The following is a 25515-nucleotide window of genomic DNA, read 5'->3' as shown; positions in this document are numbered from 1 at the left end:
CCTCCCGTCAGGCGGTTCTGACGTGTCTGCGCCGCGGCGCGGCCCGGCCCGGCCCGGGACAGGAGCGGACAGGGCGGGGCGGGAGGGCTGAGGGAGGGAGGGGGCCGCCGCCGTTGCCGCCGCCGCCGTTGGAACCGACCGGGCCGCGCCCCGCCATGTTCAACGTGGAGAGCCTAGAGCGGGCGGAGCTGGGCGAGAGCCTCCTCACCTGGGTGAGTGCCCCCGCAACGCCGCCCCGCAGCACCGAGCCCTGGCGGAGCCGCCCGGGAGCTACCTCACCCCACCCCCCCCTCCCCCCTCGCCTCTTCCGCCCCCGTCCCCGCCGGGGCGCTGCAGGGAACAAAGGGCCCAGCGCGGCCTCCTGCCCCGCAGCCCGGCCGTGAGCACCCCTGCCTCACCCCCACAGCCCCCCCCACCCCCCCCCCCCACCCCGGGAACCGTGGGCGCCCGGGATTCGCCCCGGGAGTTGTGCCGCTGTGGTGCGGGCGCAGCGGGTGGCGGCTCGGAGCCATTGTGCGGGGCGCCTCCTTCCCCTTCCGCCGGCAGAGCCGCCGGGTGAATGCCCGCGGCGTGAAGCCGGGCTGCTGAAACGTGTCCGCTCCTTCAGAGGCTGTTAAATCGTGCGAGCTCACGGCTGGGCAGAGCTGCGGCGGTGGATGGTGAAGTTACCGAGAAACGGCAGGGCACGCTCCTCTCCGAAATCCCAAGGGAGAGGAGCAAGGGAGATACGGTGGTTAGAGGTGAGCAGGTGGCCCAGAAAGTACAGCAGCCTGAGGTCGTGGGCAACAGTATAAATATATACATATTTATATACATATATATATATATATATATATATACACACACAGATCCCTGGCCGCCCCACTGCGTTACGCAGGTCAGAAGAAATAAGTAACTCCTTCTCTGTTTCCTTCCTTCACATCCCTGCCAGCCTTTGTGTTTCCACCGTGGCTGGCCCCCTCGTCCTGCTGCAGGCTTCCCATGCTTTGCTCTCTCAGGCGCTGGGAATGAAAAGTCCTCTTAGTGGTAGAATTTACGAGGAAGTGGCTGTCTGTGAATCCTGGCAAAGAAGGGCTCAGAGCAAGGAGAAAGAGGTTGGCGTACCGGGGGCGATGGAGGAAGGTCCGTCGATGTGTGCTGCTAGTTTATCTGTGTTTTTGTTTTAGCTGTTCTAGATACGCTCCACTGGTGCGCTCTGGCAGTAAAGCAGCCATGCTCCTGGGAGAAGCGTAAGCTTAAATGCGTGCCTAGCAAATGGTCACGTTCCCAACGCCTTCTGAACTCCCCAGATTCCCAGGTCGCCAACAGACCAGATCTTTCCTTTGAGCATGAGGCTACTGTGCCAGAAACACGTGAGCTGCTGCGGAATTTTCAGTCAAAGAGATTGAATTTTCTCTTGTAGCGTATTGGTCTATAGTGATTTGAACTGTTGATCCTACCCATTATCCAGTCGAAGACTTGACAAAATAATTAGACTTTAGAATATTTATGAAGCGTAGCATCTCTCTAGAAATCCGTGTCAAGTCTGAGAAAATTTTAAAACAAAAAATATTCCAATTTGCAGTTACGTAAGTGTGCCATTCAAATTTCATCTTTAGGTGTTAATATTTCGGTGGAATTACTTCTAAAATCTTGTAATGCTAAGGTATTGGCTAGCTAGCAAGGGAAAGCACAAAATGCAGAGACACAAGGCAGCGGCTGCTTCCCTACTCCCCAAAAGAATTCTTTGTACAACCAAATATGGTACCAAACAGCGGCTCGTGTGTGTTTTGAAAGCCTGTCTTGTCAACTTCTGCACGTGTTCAGATCCGGTGGGAGCTGGATTATTTACTTTGGTAGAAAGTAAAGTAAGAGTCACCAGCTCTTGTCTGTGGAGAGCAGGAGGACAAGTATATCAATACAAAGTCTGTTCCACATTAGTAAAAGCTAATATTGATTTTTCTTGCATTATGGTAAAAACCAGTGAAAACAGCTAGCAATTTCTTTTTCCATGCTGCATTTGATAATGCCACTTAACAAATCAATTGTCTCAATTACAAAACTTCATTGTTACCCTTGAAAATAATTTGCACTTCCTTTAAAATCTAAGCCATTGAAAACAAAATTACCTTGGGAGAGAAAACTGCCCTGAAAATGTAGATATTTCTCTCTAAGCTTTCCATTTTTACCACAACAGTGGGGAAAAAAAAAAGGTCTTGTGGGGTTGACCATCTATAGGAGTTATTACTCAGCCATATGGCTACATGACATATTTGGGCAGTAGTTAGCATTTATTGTCTTTGGCCCTGAAACTGCATCTATCCAGTCAAGTCTGTGGTAGTGGTCCATGCAGATTCCTTTACATTTCCACCCTTTCTACCCCATTAAATACTGGGATGTTCAAGAAACTAACTGCTGGCTTTTTGGTGAACAGAAACATTAGTAAATACTTCTTAAAAAGCATTGGAATTAGTAAGCACATTTCTTAAAGGAGCATATGGGGTTGTGTTATTTTTTGCAATTTCAGGATTTTTGTATGAATGTGACATTTAATTGGCTCTGTTTTAAAAAAAAAAAAAAAAAAAAAAAGTAGTAGTTTCACTTTCTTCCAAGACAGGCAAAACTTGCAAAAAGGAAGAAAAAGCGGTGAAATGTTTAGCCCTCAGTGAAACTAGCTGTATAAACAAGGACTTTTTTGCCTGGCCTTTCTCCCAAGTCCCATAATGATGCTTGGGAAACCGCTCATTTAGATGGGAAAATAGATCTGTCTTAATCACCATTTACCTGTGCCTCAGATGGCCAGTCTTTTCCATTGTACCAGGGAAGTCGTCTGTTCTTAAGAACTGGTTTAACCTCCCAGATTGCTTGCTTCACATTCACATAGAAGTACGTGAACTGGTTTGTCTGTGTTTTAAGTAGAGCAGATAAGGCTTTCCACAGGTCTGAGAACCTGTTCAGCCTAAACTGGATGTTTGCTGGCACGGACACAGGTGAGATGAAACTGCTCCTCCCGCTGCCAACCTGTGATTTTAAAGATTGGGGATGTCCTTCACGTCTTTCACCTTGTGTGGCTGAGATTCCTGTTGTGGTTTGTTTAAGCTAGACCAAACTGCTTGCCTGTAAATATGTTTTGGTTTATTCTTTAATATTTCACTCACACCCCATTTTTGTGTTGCAGTCTAGCTTGGCATGTAATTTTCAGACTTCTAGCTCTTTGAGAGCTTTGCCAAGTGTATTCCTGAATCGCTTTTTTTTCAGAATTTTAAGCCAGGAGAGTTTTTGCTTCCTTCCATTTCAGCAGGTGACCGTGATGATCCTTCGATGCAGCCAGGGTAGTAGCAACTAGGGTGAAGCCGAGTGAAGGACTGGGACCCAACTACTGTTGTCTCAAAGTTGGTATTTATACTTCAGCAGTTTTTGCAGCCTGCTGTAATTGCAGAACTGTTACCCTACCAAAAATATCCCAGAAGCCTCTTCTGAGACTATTCTAGGCGCTGTGGTGTAGTTATCCAGGCAGTGCTGCAGCCAAAGCAGTCTAGAAAAATGAGGCTGTGAGGTAAAGCTGCAGTGATTTTTAAAATTGCTTCAGCGTATCTAATACAGATTCACACCACCTTTTCTAGTCAAAACTTGTGACGGGTCCACATGAGAACACTTGGATTGTTTTGCGTTTTGTGTGGTCCTGGGAGTGCATTTCACTCCGATGCATCACTGAGTCATGTCTTAAAACACAAAGAGCTGTCAAACATGCATGTGGCAGTTGCACTGTAATATGCCTGTAGCTGAAATCAGTGTGATGGGTACAGGCTTTTTGCTGTGGAATCTGGTAAGTTTTCTTACACAGAACTTATAAGGTCTGATATTGAAAAGATTACTTAGCATTGGTATATAAACAGCACGACTCCCCAAAGAGGTCATTGTTGGGTGGTTACAGGTAGCAGGTTGCTGTAAAGGTATCATGAACTTTCTTTCCTTCATGACGTTAAGTAACTATTATTTTGCCATACGCTGCCTCCACCAAATTGCCAGCTTGCCTGCTTTCTTTCTCTTCTCAAGGCCAAATAGATATGCTATCTATGTGCTGGTAGACATGTTAAAACCTTGTAAGTGTGAATTTTGTAAATACTGTACAAGGCCACTGTTTTCGTTTCCTGCATTTTAAAAACACATCTGGCCACTTATGTGGTATCACTTCTTTGACCTTTCTCCTTTTTGGCTGAACTATCTTCGCAGTACAGCGTATCTCTGTCTTCTGCCTGTTGCCTTTTCCCCAGCTGGAAGGATTTGCCTGTGCTGGTTGGAAATTTAGACACCATGTAAACAAGTGCAGAAACAGAGATTTTGATTCTTCAGGAAGGCTGCTGGTAAACACTGTTTAGGCCTCCTTTTCGGAGAGGATCAAAGCTGCCAGAATTTGCTAGTGAAACTCTTGTTTTCCCTTCCTGTTCAATTATCCCTTTTTTTATACTATGCTGTCCTTGATCCTTGTGCATCTGTGCTTTTAAGTACTCATCTGATTTCTTATGGATGCAAAGATCGTTGGAAACAAGTTCAGCCTGTTTAAACTCTCTTTCAACCCTTGATGATCGACCACAAAGCTGTAGGGTTTTAATTTTCTTCTGATGATATCATCGCATCAGCATCTCTTACCTGTTGAAGAAAAACCGTCATAGGTCAGGAGTGGTTGGTTATTCTGGTGGTGACAGCAGATCAGAAAATAGTTGGGTTTGAAGATGTTACTGTTCGGGCAGAGGAGGAAAACATTGAGCTTGCTTTGCCAGCATTTGTGGAACACAGGCTGATCACAGCCCCTCTATCCGCTGCAGCAGACCAGTAGGTTGGGCTGCCTTTCTTTCTTTTAATGACCTCTCACTAAGATGTCAAAGAGTTTGTTGTTGCTCTCTTTTAGGTGTGGTTGTCTGAGAGGCCAATGTTCTGAGCATATCATTTACTGTGTTGGAAGGAGCTGGGGTATCTAGCACTGTTGCTGGGTGATAGGGATTTTTTGACCTGTCGTCGAGAGGTCAAGGAGGGGCAGAACAACTTCCCTTAGAGACTGCGAACAGCTGATACAAGGCTGATAATGCGTGAATATCGTAATTAAAGATGATAAAATACATTCTGTATGTGTTATTTTTTTCCTCTTAAGTCTCAAATGTGTCAACAACAGGAAGACAGGGTAAACACAGAATTTGGTAACTGCAGACATTATTCTTCATGTGTGCATTTTTTATCAGTGTTAGGTTCTGGTTCTTCATGGCCTTGTCACAAATTCTGCCTTTTTTTTCAATTCACTCCTTTCTGAAGAGCCATTGTATAGTGGTGGCACATTCATAACAATCAGTGGTTCTCTGGAAGTAAAAAAAAAAACACAGCGTTTTGATGTGATTCAGCATGTGCTCGGTTTCAGTTCTGCCCCCTCACTTTTCCAGGGGGATTGTGAGATCCTGCTAGGAGAAGAAGCAGGTTTTTCTGCAGAGAACCGTGAACCTTAATCAGTACAAAGGAAACAACTGCTAGCTTGTTAATCTTGAAGTGGGAGGTGAGGAGAGGAGCTTGTTTCCATCTTTTTGAAATAGTTAAACAGTCAATCGGTGAATATTTAAATTGGGAATTTGGCACAATTGTCATTGTCTTTATTTTGAGACTGTTTTAAGGCATTTGAACTGGAATATGAATATTCTGATGCTGTGTTCTTCCTGGACCGTCAGAAGTCTTTGCTGTGATGTGTTCGATGTTGGTAGAGCAATTGCAGACAGAAATTGTGGAGCAGGGGGGAGAGAAGAAAAAGGACCCAAGACTCAATTGCGCTTATTGATGTCTGTGTTTTTGAGTGAGCTGAGGTACTGTGACAGTTCAGAGAGACTTAACCAGCTTTGGTTTTCCTCCAGCTTCAGAGAGACTTAGCCAACTTTGGTTTTCTTCCAACTTCAAAGTTGAGGGTTGCTTGAGCAATTTAATTTGCAAGTCCAATTCACGAATTAAAAACAACAAAAAAAGGTTTGGCCATACAACAGCTTACACTAGTACAAGGTTAAGGCAAGAATGCGTGGCTGGAAGCGAGGGGAAGAGGGTAGTAGTGTCCTTTTTGTGGCTTTTGTTGCCAACAGCCTGGCGGGTCCTGCTGCACGGGGAAGGGGATTAACTCCTTTCCAACCTGCTGGTGATGGTTTTCTGCCATGCAGAGCGGGCACATGCTGTTCTCCTGGCTGCCTCGCTTTGCCATATGTGACTTATGCATTCCCGTGAGTTCCCTAGTGCTTCTTGTTCATGCCAATGAACACAAGATAACATGCAAAGGAAGAGGAGGGCTTTGATGGAGAGAGAAGCTCTCTAAGTTCGGAGGAGCTAGCGTTACACTCCTGCAAGTGGCAGGCAAAAGCTTCTGAATGGATACAGAGCGGGAGTTTGAACGAGCTAGCTTGGGCTGTAAAGCAATGGCGGCTCTTCAGTGGAGGCATGCAGGAAATGGTTCTGGGGTGCTGCATGTAGTGGAGCAAGTATTGCACAAGTGGATGCATTATAAAGCTGATGATAATATGCTTCAGCCCTGAAATTGGTAGGGCTTTTCCACATCATTTAGCTGCAAGATTATTTGCAGTGCTTTGTGTCCTGTAGAAGTCCTGTTGACTGTTCAGAGCTACATCTCTCGGGATGGCTAAGTTTAGACACCTCAGCTAGATACCAGCTGTGCATCCGTACCATGCATGAGAGGCATTAGAAGATCTGGGAAAATAATTTAATTGATTCCAGAGCTGCGAAGTATTAAATAGGCCTTTCTTCTGTTCTGGGGTTGCATGAGACAATCCTTTGAATGACCTTGTTTGCCATGGTGTCAAGGTACCCATAGTTTCATTTCAGGGTAGAAACGAGTATCAATATGTTTGTTTAACTGCAACAGATTATGGTTGTTTTATCAATTTTAGTGCCCCTTTGGTGCTCAAGGGAAAACAAACAAACAAACAATGGGACTTCCACACTGCAAAGTGTTTTAGCTGATTTTATTGTATGGACAACACCGAAGGATGGCAGCTTGTTCCACAGTGACTCTGGTCTTTCTTGAGGGATCATGGAACTGGCGCAACCTCTGACAGTACTTGTTCTGCATACCTAAACAATCTCTGTGAAGTCCAGGAAAAAGTTCGCTGAAATAAAAATCCTAGAAATGGAAGAGGCTTGAACTGTAAGATATGCCAGTTTTGGTGGTGTCCTATACATCTGTGTTACTAGCTGTAGAATCTGTTAAGTCTGATATGTTAGCTTGGTGAAAACTTACAGCAATCTCTTTCTGAATCCCATCTTTTAGGTGCTAAGTCACTCCTGTGATCCTGTGAAGACTGTGTGTTTCCACACTGATCAGAAAGCCTGTGCAGATGATATTTCAGTCCAGCTTGGTACTATTGAATTCATCCTCTGTGCCTTTGGAGGAGAGCTCTTTATTCCACTTGTCAACAGAGACAGCACTTTTCATTTAAATTATAGCTGCAAGAAGGTGGAGTTTTGGGCTTTAAATAGGTATTCTTCTTTCCCTGTATCTTGCAAAGGGAAAGCTGTCATCTGTGTTCATCTTTTTTTTTTAAATAATACTAGAAATGTGTATAAATCTGGACTACTAGTATGCTAAATTCTTTTGTCTAACCATTGTCCAAGAAGCTAAAGGACTTTGCCTTGCTGCTTGTGCTTTATCTTAGTAGGGATCAATTTGAGCATTTTTGCCTGCTGTTATTCAGGTCTCTAGTAGTGTAGCAGTCTTCATTTAGAAAAAAGGAATTTTCTCTTTCGTCCACAGAGCATTCTGCTTTTAGAGAACAGTTTCATTTTCCTTCTTTCACTAAACTTAACACACCACCATTCCATGGCTTGCATCATCATACAGGCTTCTGTAAGTCAGAGTGCTAACGACAGAAGATATTCTGTGCTTCCTGTGTTTGCTTGTTAATGCTGTATCACTCTTATCAACTAAAGGTAGTACAGATGTGAGTCTTTACACTGTTTGGCAGAAGAAACTGGTGGCTGGACTCCTATAAACCATGCCATTTGTATTTTTCCATGAGAAGGTGTTTCTAGTCTTAAGAGGCACTTTTTTTTTGAGTTTATAAGGTTCATTGGTGCTTGGTGGAGTGTGAATGTGTGTATCCTATAAATCTGTGTGTTACGGTCATGTTCTGGCAGTTCCACACTTACTGATAGCTTGTATTTTGAGAAAATAATAAAAAGCATAAATGGGTAAGTATTACTTTTAAATAAAATATGATTAAGTTGGTGGAAGCTCAAAAAAATGTTGTTTTAGTGTACAATGTTAGGCCTTCGTGTTAGGTCTTATATTTTAGTTTTATCATCACAAATGCTCTCTAGTATTCTTTTTTATCAGCTAGCATATCTGGCTTTCAGCTGAAAACAGGGATATGTTCCTTTTCTCCCTGGGAGTTCATAGATTAGTTTTTCTTCTCGTGCATGTTTCTGAAATGGTTAAACCAAACATCATTCAGACTTGAGTTTCTGTTCATTGTGTCTTAATAATGTGTCAGACTTGAACATTTGAGTTCACAGTATTTTAATGTCAGTGTCAATATAGTACAGTAAGAACTGTTTTTTGGTATCATGGCTCTCCCATCTCACAGTGCTTTAGTAAGTTAGCTTTAGCCATGAGGGTATCTCACCTACTTTCTGCACTGTTTCCCCCTGCCCCCAAAAAAATAGTTTCTGTGGAAAATGTAAGCTGTGAAGGGAGTATTTTGAGTGAGTTCTTTCAGAGCTTTGACATCTGACTTGCTCAAGTATTAGGCATCCAAAACCGTACATGTAAAATGAGAAGTGAATTAATAAAAATAATACCCATTTCCCTGGAAGAATCATCATTTTGGCCAGTGTACTCGGTTTACCTGACAAGGTTTTGCTAGCAGGGGGCTGCAGGGGTGGCCTCTGTGAGCAGAGCCCAGCAGCTGCTGTGTCAGCTCCAAAAGGGACCTGCTGCTGGCCAGAGCTGAGCCAGGGTGACGCTGGTTGGGCCTTTGTGAGAGCAGATTTAAGGAAGGGGAAAAAATGCTGTGCAACAGAAGCTGGGAGAGAGGATTGAGAAAGTGTGGGAGAAGCAGCCCTGCAGCCCCCCAGGTGAGTGCAGCAGGGGGGCAGGAGGTGCTCCAGGCAGGCAGCAGCAGTTCCCCTGCGGCCTGTGCAGGGAGAGGCCCCTGGTGGAGCAGGCTGTCCCCCTGCAGCCCACGGGTCCCACACGGAGCACATCTCCACGCTGCAGCCCCCCCGTGGAGGAGCCCCCGCTGGAGCAGGTGGATGTGGCCTGGAGGAGGCTGCGACCCATGGAGAGCCCCCGCAGGAGCAGGCCCCGGGCCGGAGCTGCAGCCCGTGGACAGGAGCCCCCGCAGCAGGAGCAGGGGGTCTGGGGGGAGCTGCCGCCCACCCGTGGGGGACCCGTGCTGGAGCAGTTTGCTCCTGGGGGATGGATGGACCCCGCGGTACGGAGCCGTGTGGGAGCAGGTCTTGAAGAGCTGCTGCCTGTGGGCAGCCCCCACAGGCTCAGTTCGGGCAGGACGGCATCCCGCGGGAGGGACCCCACGGGGAGCAGGGGCAGGGAGGGACTGAGAGGGAGCGGCTGAGACAAAGCATCAGGGACTGACTGCAGCCCCCATTTTCCGGGGCAGGAGGTGGAAGAGGGTGGATGTGGGGAAGGTGTTCTTTGCTTTGCTTTTAGTTCTCACTGTTCTAGTCTGCTAGTGATAGGCAATAAATTATATTAACCTCCCCATACTGAGTCTGATTTTCCTCTGGTAGTGATTGGTGAAGAATCTCCCTGTCCTTATCTCAAGCCATGAGCTTCTTTTCATCATGGTTTCTCCCACTGTTCATCTGAGGTAGGGAAGTGAGAGAGCTGTGTGGTGGAGTTTGCCATCAGTGTGAAATCACAACAGCCAGTCCTGTAAAGACCTTGTCATTTCATTGTTTAGCTATTTGAGTGCCTAACGTAAAGTTAGTTTGCAGTTAAATCTTTGAGATTTTCGTAAGGATAGTCCAACAACCTAATAATCACTAAAAACATCCCAAGATCTAAATCTGTGAATAAAACTGCTGCTTGTCTGAGAGCCATGTCTGCTTTATGCAGTGTGCTGCTATCTTGGAAAGCAAGAAAAGATAGTAATGTATGGCAGAAGATAGCAGTGCTGCCAAATGGCTGGAGAAAAATGGATGAATGAAGAAACCTTGCTGAAGTGCTTCTGAAGCACTTTATCAAGTTACAGGATATCCAGTTCCCATTCTGACAGGTATGGGTCAGTACAAGAGTTTGGAATTTGAGGAACAGCTTCCTGTATCAGGTAGTTAGCTTACCGTCCCGAGAAATATTAATTGTCTGTTTTTCTCCAGGCATTGAGGCTGAGTGAAATGTGTTTTAGTGGGGTACTTGCAGATCTCACTGACAGTACTGGGTGAATGTGTGAGGAGAGAAATATCCAGCCCTCTTTCAAGTACTCTTGATACTGGCTTGTAGGGATTTGTATCCATGCCACTGAGATGGGTTCTTGTCTTCCTCTTGCTCATTTAAGTCACTTTTTCTATCTTAACTGTGTGCTTTGTTTCATTTGTGGTGACAGAGCACTGATGTAGGCTCTGTAGGGCAGCTAGTTGTAATCTTGCACAGGTAGTTCCAAAAACGTAGTTTTTAATGGATAAATTATTCTAAAGCAATGTTGGAGAGTACTCTGCTCTGAAAAATAACTATCTGGAAACTGGGGATTACCTTTTGTTGCCTTTATGTATAAGGTAACCAGTGTTTCTATGAGCTAAGAACCTCTGATACAGATTTCAGGTATTATTACAAAAGAATACATGACAGATTTATTGTGCAGCTGTACCAGCAATAAAAAACAAGCTATGGATAGACTGTGCAAAGAACAGGTCTTTCATTAACTGTAGCCTTGAGAAGTGAAGGGTGCTAGAGAGCTTTTTTGTCTTTCTATTTGGTTTGTTTTTCTGGTGTTCATCTTCTTCCGGCTTCATGAGGTGCTGGATATCCCATCACAAATTTTATTCTGGTCTTCAGCTAGGGTGTTTGAGAATAGAGTGTTTGTTCAGTTCTCTGACCTTCATATAAGATTATTTTTTCATGAAACATGTTTCTCCCTCCTATCCCTAGTAGCTAACAAATCCGCACTAGCTGTGTGTGTAATGTGGAACTGTAATTCAGATCATCCAATGTCCTGAGTTCCTGCACCAATTATTTACTCCCCAGTTACAGACCCCTTTGCATTGAAACATTCACCTGCTACTCTTTTTCAGTTTTGTATAAAAATTGACAGCACATGCTCATGGCCTAGTGAATCGGTGCCCTGGATTAATATCTTAACAAATGAAATAAAACTACCATGTAACAAGAGAAAAGGGTTATGGAAAATGTGAAGGCCTTGCTGGGGCTGCAGCTGTGATACAAGTGGTGTTTTCTTGTTTGGTTGGTTTTGTTCATTTGGTTTTTGTTCTTGTTTTTTTCCCCTCAGTGTTTTCCCCCATCTGTCTTGCCAGTTAGTTCATCTAGTTTGTCAAGGTTCCTCACAGTGGTACAAGATGGGCGGGGGGGAAGGATCGTAATAGGGAGTGGGAATGAATTTACAGCTTTGGGGAATAAGAAATATGGGCAGTATTGCAAACGCTCAAGAAGAAGGAACAGTTCCAGCAGGGTGAGAGAGAAGTCTTCCAGGGGAAGCACATTACAATGCACAGGAAGGGCAGTGCGTCAACAGCCATTGCTGAATAGCTCTTCAGAGGCACACAGAAAATTACTTGCTACTCTCTCTCTGCAGTTGGACTCCGCTTCAGCATTGCCGCATTCTTGTCATTTTTCTCCCTTCTGGAAAATGGATTCTGCTGTTTCTTAAGAGTGCCTTAGCTTTTTGTAGAACGATCTGAGAATGGACTAGGAGTTTAAATTTGACACAAGTGTTTAAATTTTGTGTAGTTTTGGAGGGAAGAAAATATGTTCCTTTCATGTATCTGAAGGATATGAAAAAGATACAGGGCTTTTTAGAGCCAAATAAAGGTTTTGTAGTATAAATTTGACACCTTAGTTGAAATATTATGCAGTGTATTCCTTTCCTATGCAAGCAAAGACATTTCTTACAAAATTAAAATGTACGTGAAGAACTAAGTTGGGAAATTATTTTTAAATTTTCTTTCTGTTCTGTGTCATCTAATAAAAAGCATTATTGTCCGCAGTTCCAGTCATGCATGTGTGACTGTGAAATAAAGAGTTCAGACTGGTAACCTGAGCCGTTCTGCTCCTTGCTGACAGTTTTGACCTTTTTTTACTTAAAGTATGATGATAAAAATTAGTTACAAAACTGCAGAGATTATGCACCTTGTTGTTCTGTGTCTTAGAAATAGGCTTGGCAGCCTCCCTTCTTGGCTCAGTGTAGTACTACCTCTTAACTACACTCCTTATTTAGTCAAGGAGATATTTCATATGTCAAGATGCAAAATAAACTTCAAGAAACTGAATTCATTTGCAGTACTTGTGAAGACCACCTTAATGTCAGTATTTCTTATTTGAAAATAGCATTTTACTTTGTTTTTGAAAAAACAGAGTAAAGTTCTTTGGTTAATTTTTCATTTGGCTATTGTGCAGCAGACTAAGTGATTGAAATTTTGGTAATTTAAAGGAATAGTATAGAAAACTTGAAATAAGTTTTCATGTTTATGCTTGAAATTTTTACCCTTATAGCATCTTGAACTTCTTCAAGCATAAGCATCCACACTGTCATTACAACCTTTTTCACTGGAGAGAAAGTGTCGTTTCCTATTTTAAAGTATTTGTGGATTTGGGCACAGGATTGGCTCTGTATTCCTTTGACGGTATTGCTATAATTCAGAGACTATAGGTAAGTTGAAGTTTCTGGCAAAATAGCGATTTGATTTTACATCCTGTTCTGTGGTGTTTTTTATGTTTTTGGTTTTGTTTTTTTTTTCCAACCCACCCACCATGATTTTTGCCTTGCATCTAGTTAATCTATTAGGGCTTTTAGGTTTTCTGGAGGGCAAGTGACAAAATGTTTTCTTAGCGTACCTCGAATCAAGCTACACAAAAATTGACTTGATCCGAAGTTACTTTGTCTGTTCTGGATGCCACATAGTAGATTTTGTTCTTGTACTCTTGGACCATGTGCATCATTCATGACTTTTCACAGGTAGCTGCTTTGCCTGGTCACTGAACATGTTTCAGGAGTTCATTGGTTTTGGCCATTCGTGGACATCATTGCTGCTTTTTCCTAATGAAATGCTAGGGTTTTTTCCTTCCTGAGTAAAGGGAAGAAAGGAACACACACTGAGGGGCTCCTTCTCCAAATTAATTTTAAATGGCAATGTTGCTGAAGTGCTTATTTGATGTTATGAGAATCTGGATATTGTGCTTTTGATTTTTGAGAGCTTTCTCCACAAAAAAAAAGGTCGTACACAATTTCTTGTAATGTGAATTGCAATGTATTGTAAGATATGTATTCAGAGGGCATTTATTGGGAAATGGCTTGTACCAACATTAGTATTTCAAGTACCACTGAAGTGGGAATGTTGTACAATGTGTTCACAAAAAATGGTTGGTATATCTAATGTTTATGTAGCCTGAAGTTGCAAGCTGTCTTGTAGGCTTTCTTATCTCTGACACGTGCAAGTAGTGCTTCCTACAAAGAAGCCCAGGCTTCCCTAGAAGGAGAATAACAGCAGAGAGCACTAAGCAGATATTCTCCAAATGTCATGTCATCAAATCTACTTCCAGAAAACTCATCTGCATCCCTAAAAATTAATGTTCATTTAAAGTAAATGATCAGGTGACTTAGACCAGTTGAAAAGACTGTGCTGAAGCAGTGTCTTTTCCACATCAATGGAGAAAGGGAGAAAAGAGCTTTCCCTGGCATTTTTGTACATTTTCTGCTGCTGTGGTGGGGGGAGGGTTGCAGATAGCCTGTAGGCTGTATGCATGTAAATGGAGCAGAAGAATAGAAACCATACAGAAATTAAGTGTATCGATGAGTGGGTTTTTTTGTTAAGAGATTGCTCTTGCTCCTGCATAATTCCTTACTTCTAGAATAATACACAGCATCCTTACAAAACTAGATTTGTCTCAGTAAGTGTGTTCAGTGCACAGTCTGTAGGGGCAATTTGTTATAAACTAGCTCATCTTTAGGCATAAGTAATTCTGTCATCAAACAGCTCAGTCATAATGGCCTTGCCATTCCCCTTTTATGCATCTGAATAACAGCACTTCTGTTATTGCTTCCATCTGAAGATCAGAGGCTTCTCATGATATGGACTATAATGCCTGTCACTGTGTTAATTAAATGCACTGAAATAATTAGAACGCTAGTACTCTACGGACCTGCCAGGGCTTAGCAGCATTGTGCTTTGCTCCTTTATCTGAATATTTGGGAGCAGTTAAGTTTGGAGTATGTGTCTCACTCTGAATTTGGTCTTGTGGTTTTGGAGAACCTGTGTAATTGGTGTTACTTTTAAAAGATGAGTTTCTTACATATGTTCGTTGGGAGGAAGTACTTGAATATATGCTCCAGAAGTACTTAAAGGGGAGAAGGTCTAAGTAAAATGCTGTGGGAAAAATGCCTTTTGGGGAATGTCCTGTTGTCAAGCGAAGTTTACAGCATTTGTGCTTACAAAAACAAAGATGCTAAGCCATGTCAGTAGTTCATTTCTTTAATTGTGATTAAACCTAAAGTTTCATACTTCTTAATATATACACCAAATGTGTTGAGTTTACTCTGTTTGCTCTTTGGTAGCTTTTTTTTTTAGTTTTAAAAATTCCTTGACATTGAAGTGAAAGAACATAACTTTTTTTGTTCTCCCTCAGATCCAGACATTTAATGTCGAGGCACCATGCCAGACTGTGGAAGATTTAACGAGTGGGGTTGTGATGGCCCAGGTTCTTCAAAAAATGTAAGAAATAATTTATCTAATTATTTAAATACACACAGATTTATTTTCTGTATAAATTTGACTGATATTAATGTATTTTAGTTCAAACATGGCTGGTATTTCATTAGGAGCTGTCTATTCCTTTGTTTAGATAGTAATTTAACCTGGAACATGACTAATACACTTTTTCTCCGAAGTTTTCAACTAACTGTCTTAAGGGCAAAAGAAAATATATTAAGTTTTCTTTTAGGAAGGTATTTATTCAATTCTAATCTTACTGGAAAGTAAATTGGGTTAAAAATAAGCTTGCAAGTTCAAAATACTTTTTTTTTTTTGGGGTAAAAGTTGGAACCAGTGCAAGGTAGCGTATCGACTATGATCACTGCTTGAAAAGCAGTGTACTTGTAATGTTAGAGTTAGTTTCAAGCAATAAAACTTCGGTGGTAAACTGAATAAAACTGTCAATTTGGTTGTTTGCAAAGATACTGCATTCTTGAGAGTAAGTGGAAAAAATAATAGTTGTTGCACTAGATAATGGTTTTGTTTTCTTGAACTGTAAGGTCACAGAGGATAAAACGCGTTAGTTCAGCATCTCAGTGTAATGTAGGATGTGTTGGGGGAGTGCAGGTAAGCATCTAAAATGTAGCAGTCCATATCCAAATTTACTTACTTTCACAGAAACAGAATTTTTTATTGTTCATCAGAAGCTTTAGCAGCACTGAGCAAAGACAATAGTCCAAATTGAGTATGTCAGTCCTACAGACTTTTTGTTTGTTTTTAAAAAAGATACACTTTATTTCCTTCAAATATTAAGATGCTGTGGTGGTTTCAGTCTAATGGACAACTGAACTCCACCACAACCATTCTCTCACTCCCCCCCTCCTCAAAGAGAGAGGGTGGGAGAAAATATGGTGGAGAAAAAAAGGCTCATGAGTTAAGGATAATTTAATTATGGAGAAAAGAAAAAAAAAGCGAAGGCTTTGTGGGAACAAAAAGAGAAAACAATTATTCTCTACTTCCAATCAGCAAGTGAGGTTTGGCTACATCTTGGGAAACAGGGCCTCAATCTGCGTAGCGGTTGTTCAGGAGGACAGACATTGTCATAATGAGAGCCTCCCTTGGGTTACATCAAAGAGTCTGGAACAGGCAAAGTTGGAAGGCATCTCTGCAGTGCCTAGACCAACCCTGCTTCTCAAAGCAGAATCTGCTAGAGGAGGCTGCCCAGGACTGTGTCCAGTTAAGGTTTTGAATGTGTTGAAGGATGGAGACTCCACAGGTTCTCTGTGCAACCTGTGTAAGTATTCAGTTGTCCTCACAGTGAGAACGGTAGCAATGGCAACAAAATAAAATAAAAATTCCTTACTATTAGATAGAAGTTACTGTCTTTCACTGCCTCTTGTCTGTTTGCTGATGCCACTGAGAGGGTTCAGGTTCCTTCTTTAAATACATCAAGTGTTTATATACAGGATTGATAAGATTCCATTGACCGTTTCCTTCTTGAGGCTAAACAGATCCAGCTCACTCAGCCTCACCTCCTATGATAGATACTTCAGTCCTTTAATCATCTTAATTGCTCTTTGCTGAGCTTTCTTGTATGTCCCTGTCTCTCTTACTGGTGAGCCCAGAAACAGTGCTTCGGATGTGGCCTCACATTGTGGTTTAGGCTGGCAGGCAGCTAAACGCCACAGAGCTGTTTGCTCACCCCTCCACCCTCACCCAGTGTGAATGGGGGAGAGAACTGAAACGTGCAAGAACTTGTGGGTTGAGATAGGGACAGTTTATTAAGAAAGAGAACAAAAAAGGAGAGAAGGAAAAGGTGGGAAAGAAAAAGCAATAACAACAAAAGGAAGAAACAAATGCACAATGCAGTTGCTCACCACTGGCTGACCGATGTCCTAGGTAGTCACCAAGCAAAGGCAGATCCTTCGGCCAAATCCCCCCACTTGTTCAGCATGACACCACATGGTGTGGGACATCCCTTTCGCCATTCTGGGCCAGCAGTCCTGGCTGTGTCCCCTCCCAGCTCCTCGTGCACCCCCAGCCTCCTTGCAGGCCAGCACCAGGAGCTGAGCAGTCTTTGGCTTTGTGTAAGCACTGCTCGGCAATAACTAGAACACTGCTGTGTTATCAAAGTAATTTTCATCCTAAATCCCAAACACAGCACCATACCACCTAGTAGGGAGAAAATTAATTCTATCCCAGCTGAAACCAAGATGTCTCACCAGAGCTGACTAGCACCTCCCTTGACCTGCTGGCAGTGCTCCTCCTACTGCTGCTTAGCATGCCGTTTGGTCTTTTTTGCTACAAGCGCACATTGCTGTTATGTGTTCAGGTTGGTTTCTTCCAAGCTCCCTTTCTGCAAAGCTGTTTTCCATCCAGTTGGCCTCCAGCAAATACTAGTACATGGGGTTGGTTGTTCGTCCCCAGGTGCAGGACTTCACGTTCAGTTTTGTTGAACTGCATAAGGTTCCTGTCTGCCCATTTCTCCAGTTTGTCAAGTTCCCTCTGAATAGCAGCACAACTCCCCAGGTCTGTCAAATGCTCCTTCCAGTCTTGTGTCATCTGAAAACTTGCACGCTGTTCTGTCATCTAGGTCACTATTAAAGAAGTTAAACAGGGCTGACCCTTGGGTGTGCTGCTAGTGGACTGGCCTCCATCATGGGTTCGTGCTCATAACCATTCGAGGCTGGCAGTTCAGCCACTTTTCAGCCCACCTTATTTCCCACTTACCTATCCCATGCTTCATTAGCTTGTCTATAATCTAAGTATCCTGATCAGGTGGCCTGTAACAAGCATGTATAGCAACATCACCTGTGGTGGTCTGCCTGGTCATGCTAACCCGTAACCTTTCAGCTGGCTCATCATCCATCCCAAAGCAGAGCACATGCATTCCTGCTGCTCTGTCACATTAAAGGCATCTCCCCCTCATTGCCTTCCAAACTTGTTCTTCCTAAAGAGCCTGTATCTATCCATGGCAGCAGTCTAGTAGTGTGAGCTACCCTACTGTGTCCCCATGATCCCAATGAGACTGTGGCCTTGTAATTTTCCTGTTTCTTCCTATTTGTTTTCAGTGCTGTATGTATTAGGCACTTCACATTGACATGCAGTCATGCTGATTCCCAAGAACAAGTTTGAGAGCTTTCACTGTAATTATTTTCTGTAGACACTTTATTATTCATGTGATTGGAGTGACCCCACCTCAGCCCTGTTTTGTTGACCACGAGGTCTCTCCTGTTCATGTTGCCCTGCAGCCTTTGCTTGCCAGCAGATGTTCGGTCATCCTTTACCTCCTACATTGTTTCTTGTTTAAAACTGTTACCAGGTTTGCTAGCCCATCGGCAAAGATGCTTCTTCCCAGCACAGACAGGTGGATCCCATCTCTTCCAAGCAGTTCTTGATCCCTCAAATAGGGTTCCATGGTCACAGAAACCAAAACCCTGCTGCCAACACCAGTTACACAACTGGTTGTAGGCCTGCAGAATCTGTCCACTTCTGAAGCCCTTCCAGCTGGCATGACAGAGAAAGAACACTGCTTGGGTCTTGACCATTGCTTCCAGAGCCATATAGTCACACTTTGTATGCTCCAGGTCTTCCTCGCTGTAGAGTTGGTACCCAGGTGGAAGAGTAGAACCCGTAATAGTCTGAGGGCAGGATGAGAATGGGCAGTTTCTTACGCCCTGGATTCAAGCCCACAGCAAGCAGCAACCTTCATTAGATGACAGGTCAGTCAGGAGATGGGGAGGGCCTCTATCCATTGCAGCAGGGGATTGCACCTGCTAATTAATGCTTATCACAACCCTCTGGTGCTGGTTTGTGGGCCATGTGTACTGGACACTCTCAACTAGTTAATTGTCAAAAGACAAATTTACTGCCTAGACTGGAGAGACAAATTTTCTTAAACTATGTTATCCTTATTCCATTGAGGAGAGTAAACTAGTATTTCTGTGCAGCATGATCCTTGAAATTCGGGTGTTTTTCAGCATAGCTGCTCCCCACCTTCCCCCACCTTTAGGGTTCTCCAGTAATGTGTGTACATAAAGGGGAGAGGAGAGAATTTTGGCAAGTTTTATAGGAAATGTCCTGATGCACCCAAAAATCAGTGTGTGAAAAATGACTGAAATACCGGATTAATGCACCTGGTGAGAATTCCTCCCCAAAGTTCTCAGGGAATGAAGAAGATGCAGTTGGTGAAAAACACCAACTGAATGAGGCAGAGCATTGACAAAAATTGAGGGATGTTGTTCTTGTCCAGTCATATAGATACACTTCCATAGGAGAGTAAGGATGGCTTTTCATCTAAAAAAAATTCTAAAGTTTGAGGGTCTAAACTCACTGTTCTTTCTATTTTTCAACCTCTACCTTCATGGAAAGTTTCCATTGGTACTTGTGAGGGCAGGCAGTAGTGGAAACATGGCAAAGTCACTAGTTTATGATGAGGAAGAGTTTCAGGGAATAATATTAATAATAATAAAAAACTACCCATACCTTGTGTCATCTGTTCAGAAGAAGCCAGCAGTTCCTTCCATTTTGAAGTATGTTTTTCTTAATGTTTTTATGCTAAAGGTAGTGTCCCATGTTTGTAAGTAGGGACCATTGAGCAGAAATGCCAACTTACATGGCAGATTTTTTTTTTTGTAATAAAACTTCTGGAAGACACTGTGGGAAGAAAAGGATACAGAGAGACAATTACACCTTCAAAAGCTTTTCAGGAATGTAGTGTGTGATAACATATGGCAGACATTTGAATTATGTAAGCTAGCACAAGCATTTTACTTACAGATTCAGGTGTTAATAAACAGGTTGTGATTTAAAAAAACACAACGAAACACTGAAAGACATCATTCTTTCTATTATAAAGCCTTTATTGTTGAATTTCAGGTTAAAGTGTCATTGAATGGAGTTCTCCAGTGCTAATAATTTTCTTCTAAGAAATGCATTCAGCCTATATTTTAGCCTATATTTATTGTATTATTCCTTAATATTTACTGTTCATTTGAGTTCAGATAGGAAAGTTACTGTTCCCTCTGATTAAAATTGTACAGTAAGATAAGGTAAGTAAAGATTGGAAGCAGAAGTGGGTGTTCAAGTTGTCTGAGTAGGCTGTCTGGCTAAAATCATGTCGCTTATGCTGTTCCAAGCAGATAGAAGTGCCATAGCTAGCTTCCAGATTGCATCATCTTTTTCTGTGTGGATTTTTGCATTTACCACTAATATTGTTCATCTGTTTCTTACTGTCCACTGGTATCCACATAAAAGCATATTACTCTGTTTTATACTATAGTTTTAAATTTTTCTTTCATCTCTCTCTGGAGACTGTTTAGTACCAGGTGTTCCTCTTCTTTTAGTTCTTTCTTTTTCAGTCATTTGGGCCTTGGTAGATATGGAAGATGGTATTTGTTTTCATTTGTCATCTGAGCATTTTGCCCCCCTTAATGAATTATTCATTTATAATATTATACATTGCAGCATGCTGTGTATGTTTTGACACATGCAGAAAGCAAAAGCCATGCTTTTATGTGTCCCTAGTGGAGAGATTTCTTTGTAAACAGACATCTCTTAAAGCAGCTTACTGTACCACTGTTAAAATGAGTAATAATCATGTGTTATACTACATGTTCAGTGGGTTGGTTTTCTTTTCTTCAGAAGAATATTTCTGTCTCTTGGCATCTATGATTTGGAGAGATGATTGCTTAAATAAAGGAAAATTTGCATACAAAATAAGATGGATGTGGTATAAATGAGAACTGCTGAAAGCAACATCACATGAAGTGATACACCATTGACAACAGGATAAGTGTCTTGTGCTCTGAAGAAAAGTTCCAATTACCTGCAGCACTATTGAGAGACTAGGCAGCAATCAACTGATATACAGATGCTTTTATAACCTTGAAAGTTACCAAGTGCAAGAGGTTCCCCAACTTTGAGTATAGGCTGAGGAACTTCATCACTTCAGAATGCTGAGTTCAAGCAAGTCGTCTCAAAGTATTGATTATGCTCCAGTCAGTTTTCTGCTGACCTTGTTTAGTGCAGTACTTCTTCAAAATGAAGTGGAAGGTTTTGTAACCACAGCTGTTCAGTTCTCAACCACACATTTTCATATTTGCTTGGGTGATGCTTTTTCAAACATTACTCCAAGAGATGACAGCATCTTTCCTAATGACATGGACAAAGGGGGTTCAAGAGCTCTGAGAATGTGGTTGAGTCATGATTCCCAAAGATTTAGTAGAGGGAAACTTGTTTGCAGCAAGAGCTGTGAATGAGCTAGTGCAGCTTTTGGAGGAGGGTCTGGAAGCTCTTTTAAAATGTATTTCTAGAAATTCTGGTGGAAAGCTTCTGGTTTGAGATGATTCATTCCATTGGTTCAATACGGAGAGAAAACATTGCAGTTAATGTAAATTCTGAACCTTAATAGGGCTTTTGAGAACAGGAATTAAATTAATCCAGTGCTCTAGGAATGATTCTGAGGTGACTTTTACATGAGGAAAGGGTGGTCATTCTAGATTTGCTTGGTGTTGATGCCCACCTTGTTGCTTTTCTGCTTATATTACTGACAAAATATTCTTTGCAGTACTCTACTAGTTATTGTGTAAACACATTTGAGATGCCCTAAAGAGAACTGTTGGTATTATTCTGACCACTGCTGTGTGTTGATGATGTAGAGTGGCTTGCTTACCGGGTGCTGGACCCTGGATACTTCCGTGAGGTTTGTATACTTAAAAAGAAAAAAACCTGTGAAATCTGTGGAAAATGACTGCCATACTTAGCTTAGGTTTAATTCTCAGCAGTCTTCTTTGTCTGATGATCTGTATAAAGGTGCAGATAGCCCAGGACTTCTATCAAGAAAGTGAGGGGCATTTTCTGTTCCATGTGTTACAGTAATTGCAGTAGTACCTGAGAAAAGTTTTTTATGTGCTATCAAAGTACAAGCATCCGGAGTGGAATTATTTGGAGCTAAACCTGAAATCTTCTATTTCTTCTTCAGTTGATGCCCTTATTATTGAAATGGGGTATGCAGCGTTAGTCTGCCAGTCGGTCCAGAGTTCTGCTTGTGGACAGTTCCTTATGCTTAGTTATTTACAATCAAAATTGTAAATGGGGAGTTGTTATATTGATGGCGCTGCAGCCTTCAAGTAGCTGAACATGTTCATGACCAACTGCAATCTTTAAAATAAGGTATGGTCCTTAAGAAAGTCCCGATGGTCTTTTTTTGCTGGGGAGGCACAGATAACTAGTTATACCTGCTTTCTCACTGAGCTGGGTAGACACTTGGTGAGCAAGTCTGTGAGACACCAGTCTTGGTGACACGAGTCTGTGAGCAAGGCTCACTTGTGTTTGGCGGAGTGCCCATCCAGAATATACCAGGCTGCTTTGTGAACTCCAGACTTCAAACAGAAGCAGTTCAAGTGGGTCTCCTTGTTTTCAACTAACAGGTGTTTTTTTTCCCCTCTGTTCTCCGGATGATTTTGTTCAGATTGGTTGGAAGTTAGGCATACTAAGACCTTTTGCAAGGAGAGACAGGTATTTAATGTAAAAACTGAATGCGAACTTTTTCTTCATCTGTAGTTGATCTTGTATGTACTGGAATCAATTTCTTGCTCAGATTTACCTGCCTCTGAGAGCAGAAGCCATTTGACAGCTATTTCAAAAAAGTCCATTTCAAAACCAGTTAAAACTCTGGATAATATGTTGCTTTTTCTGTTTCATGCTTCAAGATTTTGTCATCTGTGCTAGAACTGCACTGTTTTTGAATGGGAGCAATTTGGAGTCATCAGCTTAACTAGTAATTAAAGCTGTTCTCCAGATATATGTTTGCGGATGCCATGTCAGAGGAAAAGAAATATGCCATAATCTTCACTGGTGTCTGTAACAAAATGTGTAAAAATAACAGTTAAAATGTTTCAGTAGAGAAATGTTGGTGTTTATGATCCTTCTCCCCTCCTGTGTATTGTATCATGGGCTGCTTGCAGGCATTGGAACATTGTGGAGAAGATATTGTGGGGAAAATGGAATACAGGAGGGATAATGCATCAGGAAAAAATGTGGGTATAAAGAATATGCCCTACTATAATTGCTGATACAGTTGCTGGCTTGCAACATATATGACTGCAGAGATGTCACTTTAATCTCCAGACATATTCATAATTTTTTTGAGCTTTTCCCGTAAGATTTCATACAATCTTACCTTTTTTTTTTTATTTCAAAAAGGAAGGGTTCAGTTCACAACTCTGTCTTCAAAGGATACAGCAGTAAATCTAATAGTACTTGGCAGTGAATGCAGCAGTTATACTTCTAGAAATTAGAGTACTTCCTGTGAAACTCTAACCGGGCCTACCATGTTGACTCAAAAGCCTTATGTTTATAGAAAGTTTTTCTTCCCTGACTATATTAACTTTTGTTTCATCTGCAGTATGGGCCTTTCCTTATATTGTGTTGTCATTCTCCTTTAAAACCAACTAGTTATAGTGCATTCTCTCTCTAGTTCTGAGGATAACATTAAAATTCTGTATGGTAGAGGAGAGATTTTACTTGAGTGTACAGTAGAAAATGTTAGCCTTTAGGTGATCAAGGAACTGAGAGCAAGAGAGTCTTAGGAGTTGTGTTTAACAAACAACCAAAGGAAGGTGCTTGTGAGAAAAAGGAAGAGAGGGAAGAAGTTTAGAGAAATAAAGGTATACTCTACATAAAGTTGGTGTTTTTATTCTGTCGTTATCCGGATTGCCTTGTCAATAGTGCAGAAGATACAAAAAAATGTTAAGGAAGGGTGTTCGCAAAAAGATTTGTCAAAGATTACTGTGAAAAAATATTTGCAAAACCTGATAGTGTTTGGTAGATTGTGTTCTCAGTAGAAAACACTTAGCTGCACTTATGCTTTTTGGTCATTCTCATTATATAGAGAGAATATATATTTTTCGGTCTCAAGCTTCTCATTTAGTAGGGGAATATTTGCAATCAGTGTATAGCAGTATGATTCCATAACGTGAAAAAGTAATAAATTTTTGTAACACTTTCAAGTAATGCAAACATACTGCTCCAGCAACAGCTGATAAATTACAGGAAGAATTTACAGAAAGGGGAAAACTGACAAAGTACATTCCAAGTACAGCAGCTTCTTCATAAGTATTAGCTACTCATGGCACACAAATGAAGCTGTGCTGTGAACAGGGTGCAAGGACTTAAAGAAGTGGGTACTAATGGGATTCTGAACTACTGTGTACTGGCCATATATAGAACAAAGATGTAGTCATTTAAGCAGCCTCAGCTTGAGATAGGGTCTTAATCACACTAAAGTATCTTCTTAGTTCCTGGAATCAGTTTTTAACAAATACTTTTTTTTTTTTTTCTATTTCAGAGATCCAGCTTACTTTGATGAAAACTGGCTAAACAGGATCAAAACAGAAGTAGGAGATAATTGGAGGCTAAAGGTATTTGACTTACCTGCTTCTCTGCAGATCTGTAGTTCTGTCCTTAATACAATATTGTGTTTAAATATTAGCATATTTCTAGATCAAGACCTTGTTTTATAGTACAGTAAGTTGAACTTAAGACAGTTTTTAATTACACTTGCTTATTTTTTGTTATTATAGTCCTGCATAGTTTAGCGAAGAAAACACATTTTGAGTTTTAAATGGGTTTCAACAATTAAAGAGAAAAATATTAAAATAAACATCATGCTTAAACTACCATTTGAAAAACAAAGAAATGTGAATGAAACATCTTTTGTTTTTAATGCAAAGTGTGAAAGTATGCTTTCATATAGAGAAAAAAAGCTCCAACAAACAATTGTGTAATAATAGCAGACTAGTAGCCAATTTATTTAAATAAAAATGGTAAAATGTTATTTCATTTTGCTTTGCCAGCTCTGCACAGCTAGTGAGTTTTAGGAGAGGAAGTGATGCTTTTTCTGTGTTGTTTGTACTCAGCATGTTTTTTAACCGCAGCCTGTTTGCTGGGTCATTTATGTCACTTGGTATTCTAGTACTTTCTCTGCAGATCTTAAAGGCAATAGGATTTACACTGGTACAGCCATGGAGCATTTTGGTGTATAAAACCTGACGAACACAATTTCATATGCAGATACTAGTGTAGTTTCTGACCAGAGAATGATATATGTACCTTTCTGAATTGCTGTTTCCAGCCTGGTTTCTTCCTGATGATTTTCATTAGATAATATTGCATAAACACATTTTGTTCTGGCTCCCAAAAGCTTTTCTAAACATCTGTGAAAGGGCTACAACTGCGGGAAAAACTCTTCGTGCATATCTGTCTTATCAATGTTGCTGACTGGAGAGGGGGGAGACACAGTTAAGTGCTACCTGAGGAAAGGACAGAGGGTGTTGTTGTTGCCTATGTTGTCAGCAGATCTGTCAGCATGTTTTCTGCTGCCTGGCCAGTATGTACGAGTCTGGACTGTCTAGAACAGCTTGTCTAATAGCCTTACCAGCAAAATGTGGGAACATTGTTGAGAATATATTGATAGGCTGGTAAAGAAAAGATATGGTTCCTAAAAATAAAAAAAATAAAAATCTGCTGGTAGTCGAGCAGTTAATTTAAATTATTTTTTTCAGAGAAGCTTATGAAATTGCAAATGAACAGCTAGATGCAAGGTTTCATTTTTCCCTA

At 41.6% G+C, this 25515-nt stretch overlaps 1 protein-coding gene across 3 annotated transcripts in view; it reads left to right on the top strand.

Moving 5' to 3' along the window:
- Positions 1-50: 50 nt before the first annotated feature.
- HOOK3 (hook microtubule tethering protein 3) overlaps positions 51-25515 on the top strand; it is an 88645-nt gene continuing 63180 nt past the window's right edge. Inside the window, exons 1-3 of one of the 3 annotated variants that reach the window (XM_035564264.2) lie at positions 51-212; positions 14831-14916; positions 24245-24317. In XM_035564264.2, coding sequence (XP_035420157.1) covers positions 156-212; positions 14831-14916; positions 24245-24317 — 216 coding nt within the window. In that variant the 5' untranslated portion in view covers positions 51-155. Of the gene's footprint in view, positions 213-12764; positions 12858-14830; positions 14917-24244; positions 24318-25515 lie in introns of those variants that run through there. The other 2 variants (XM_035564263.2, XM_035564266.2) reach the window with 2 other exon arrangements.

Source organism: Cygnus atratus, chromosome Z (genome assembly GCF_013377495.2).
Source record: "Cygnus atratus isolate AKBS03 ecotype Queensland, Australia chromosome Z, CAtr_DNAZoo_HiC_assembly, whole genome shotgun sequence".
Lineage (NCBI taxonomy): Eukaryota > Metazoa > Chordata > Aves > Anseriformes > Anatidae > Cygnus > Cygnus atratus.
Note: the sequence above shows the minus strand (reverse complement) of the source record. Positions and strands in the feature narration are given on the sequence as shown.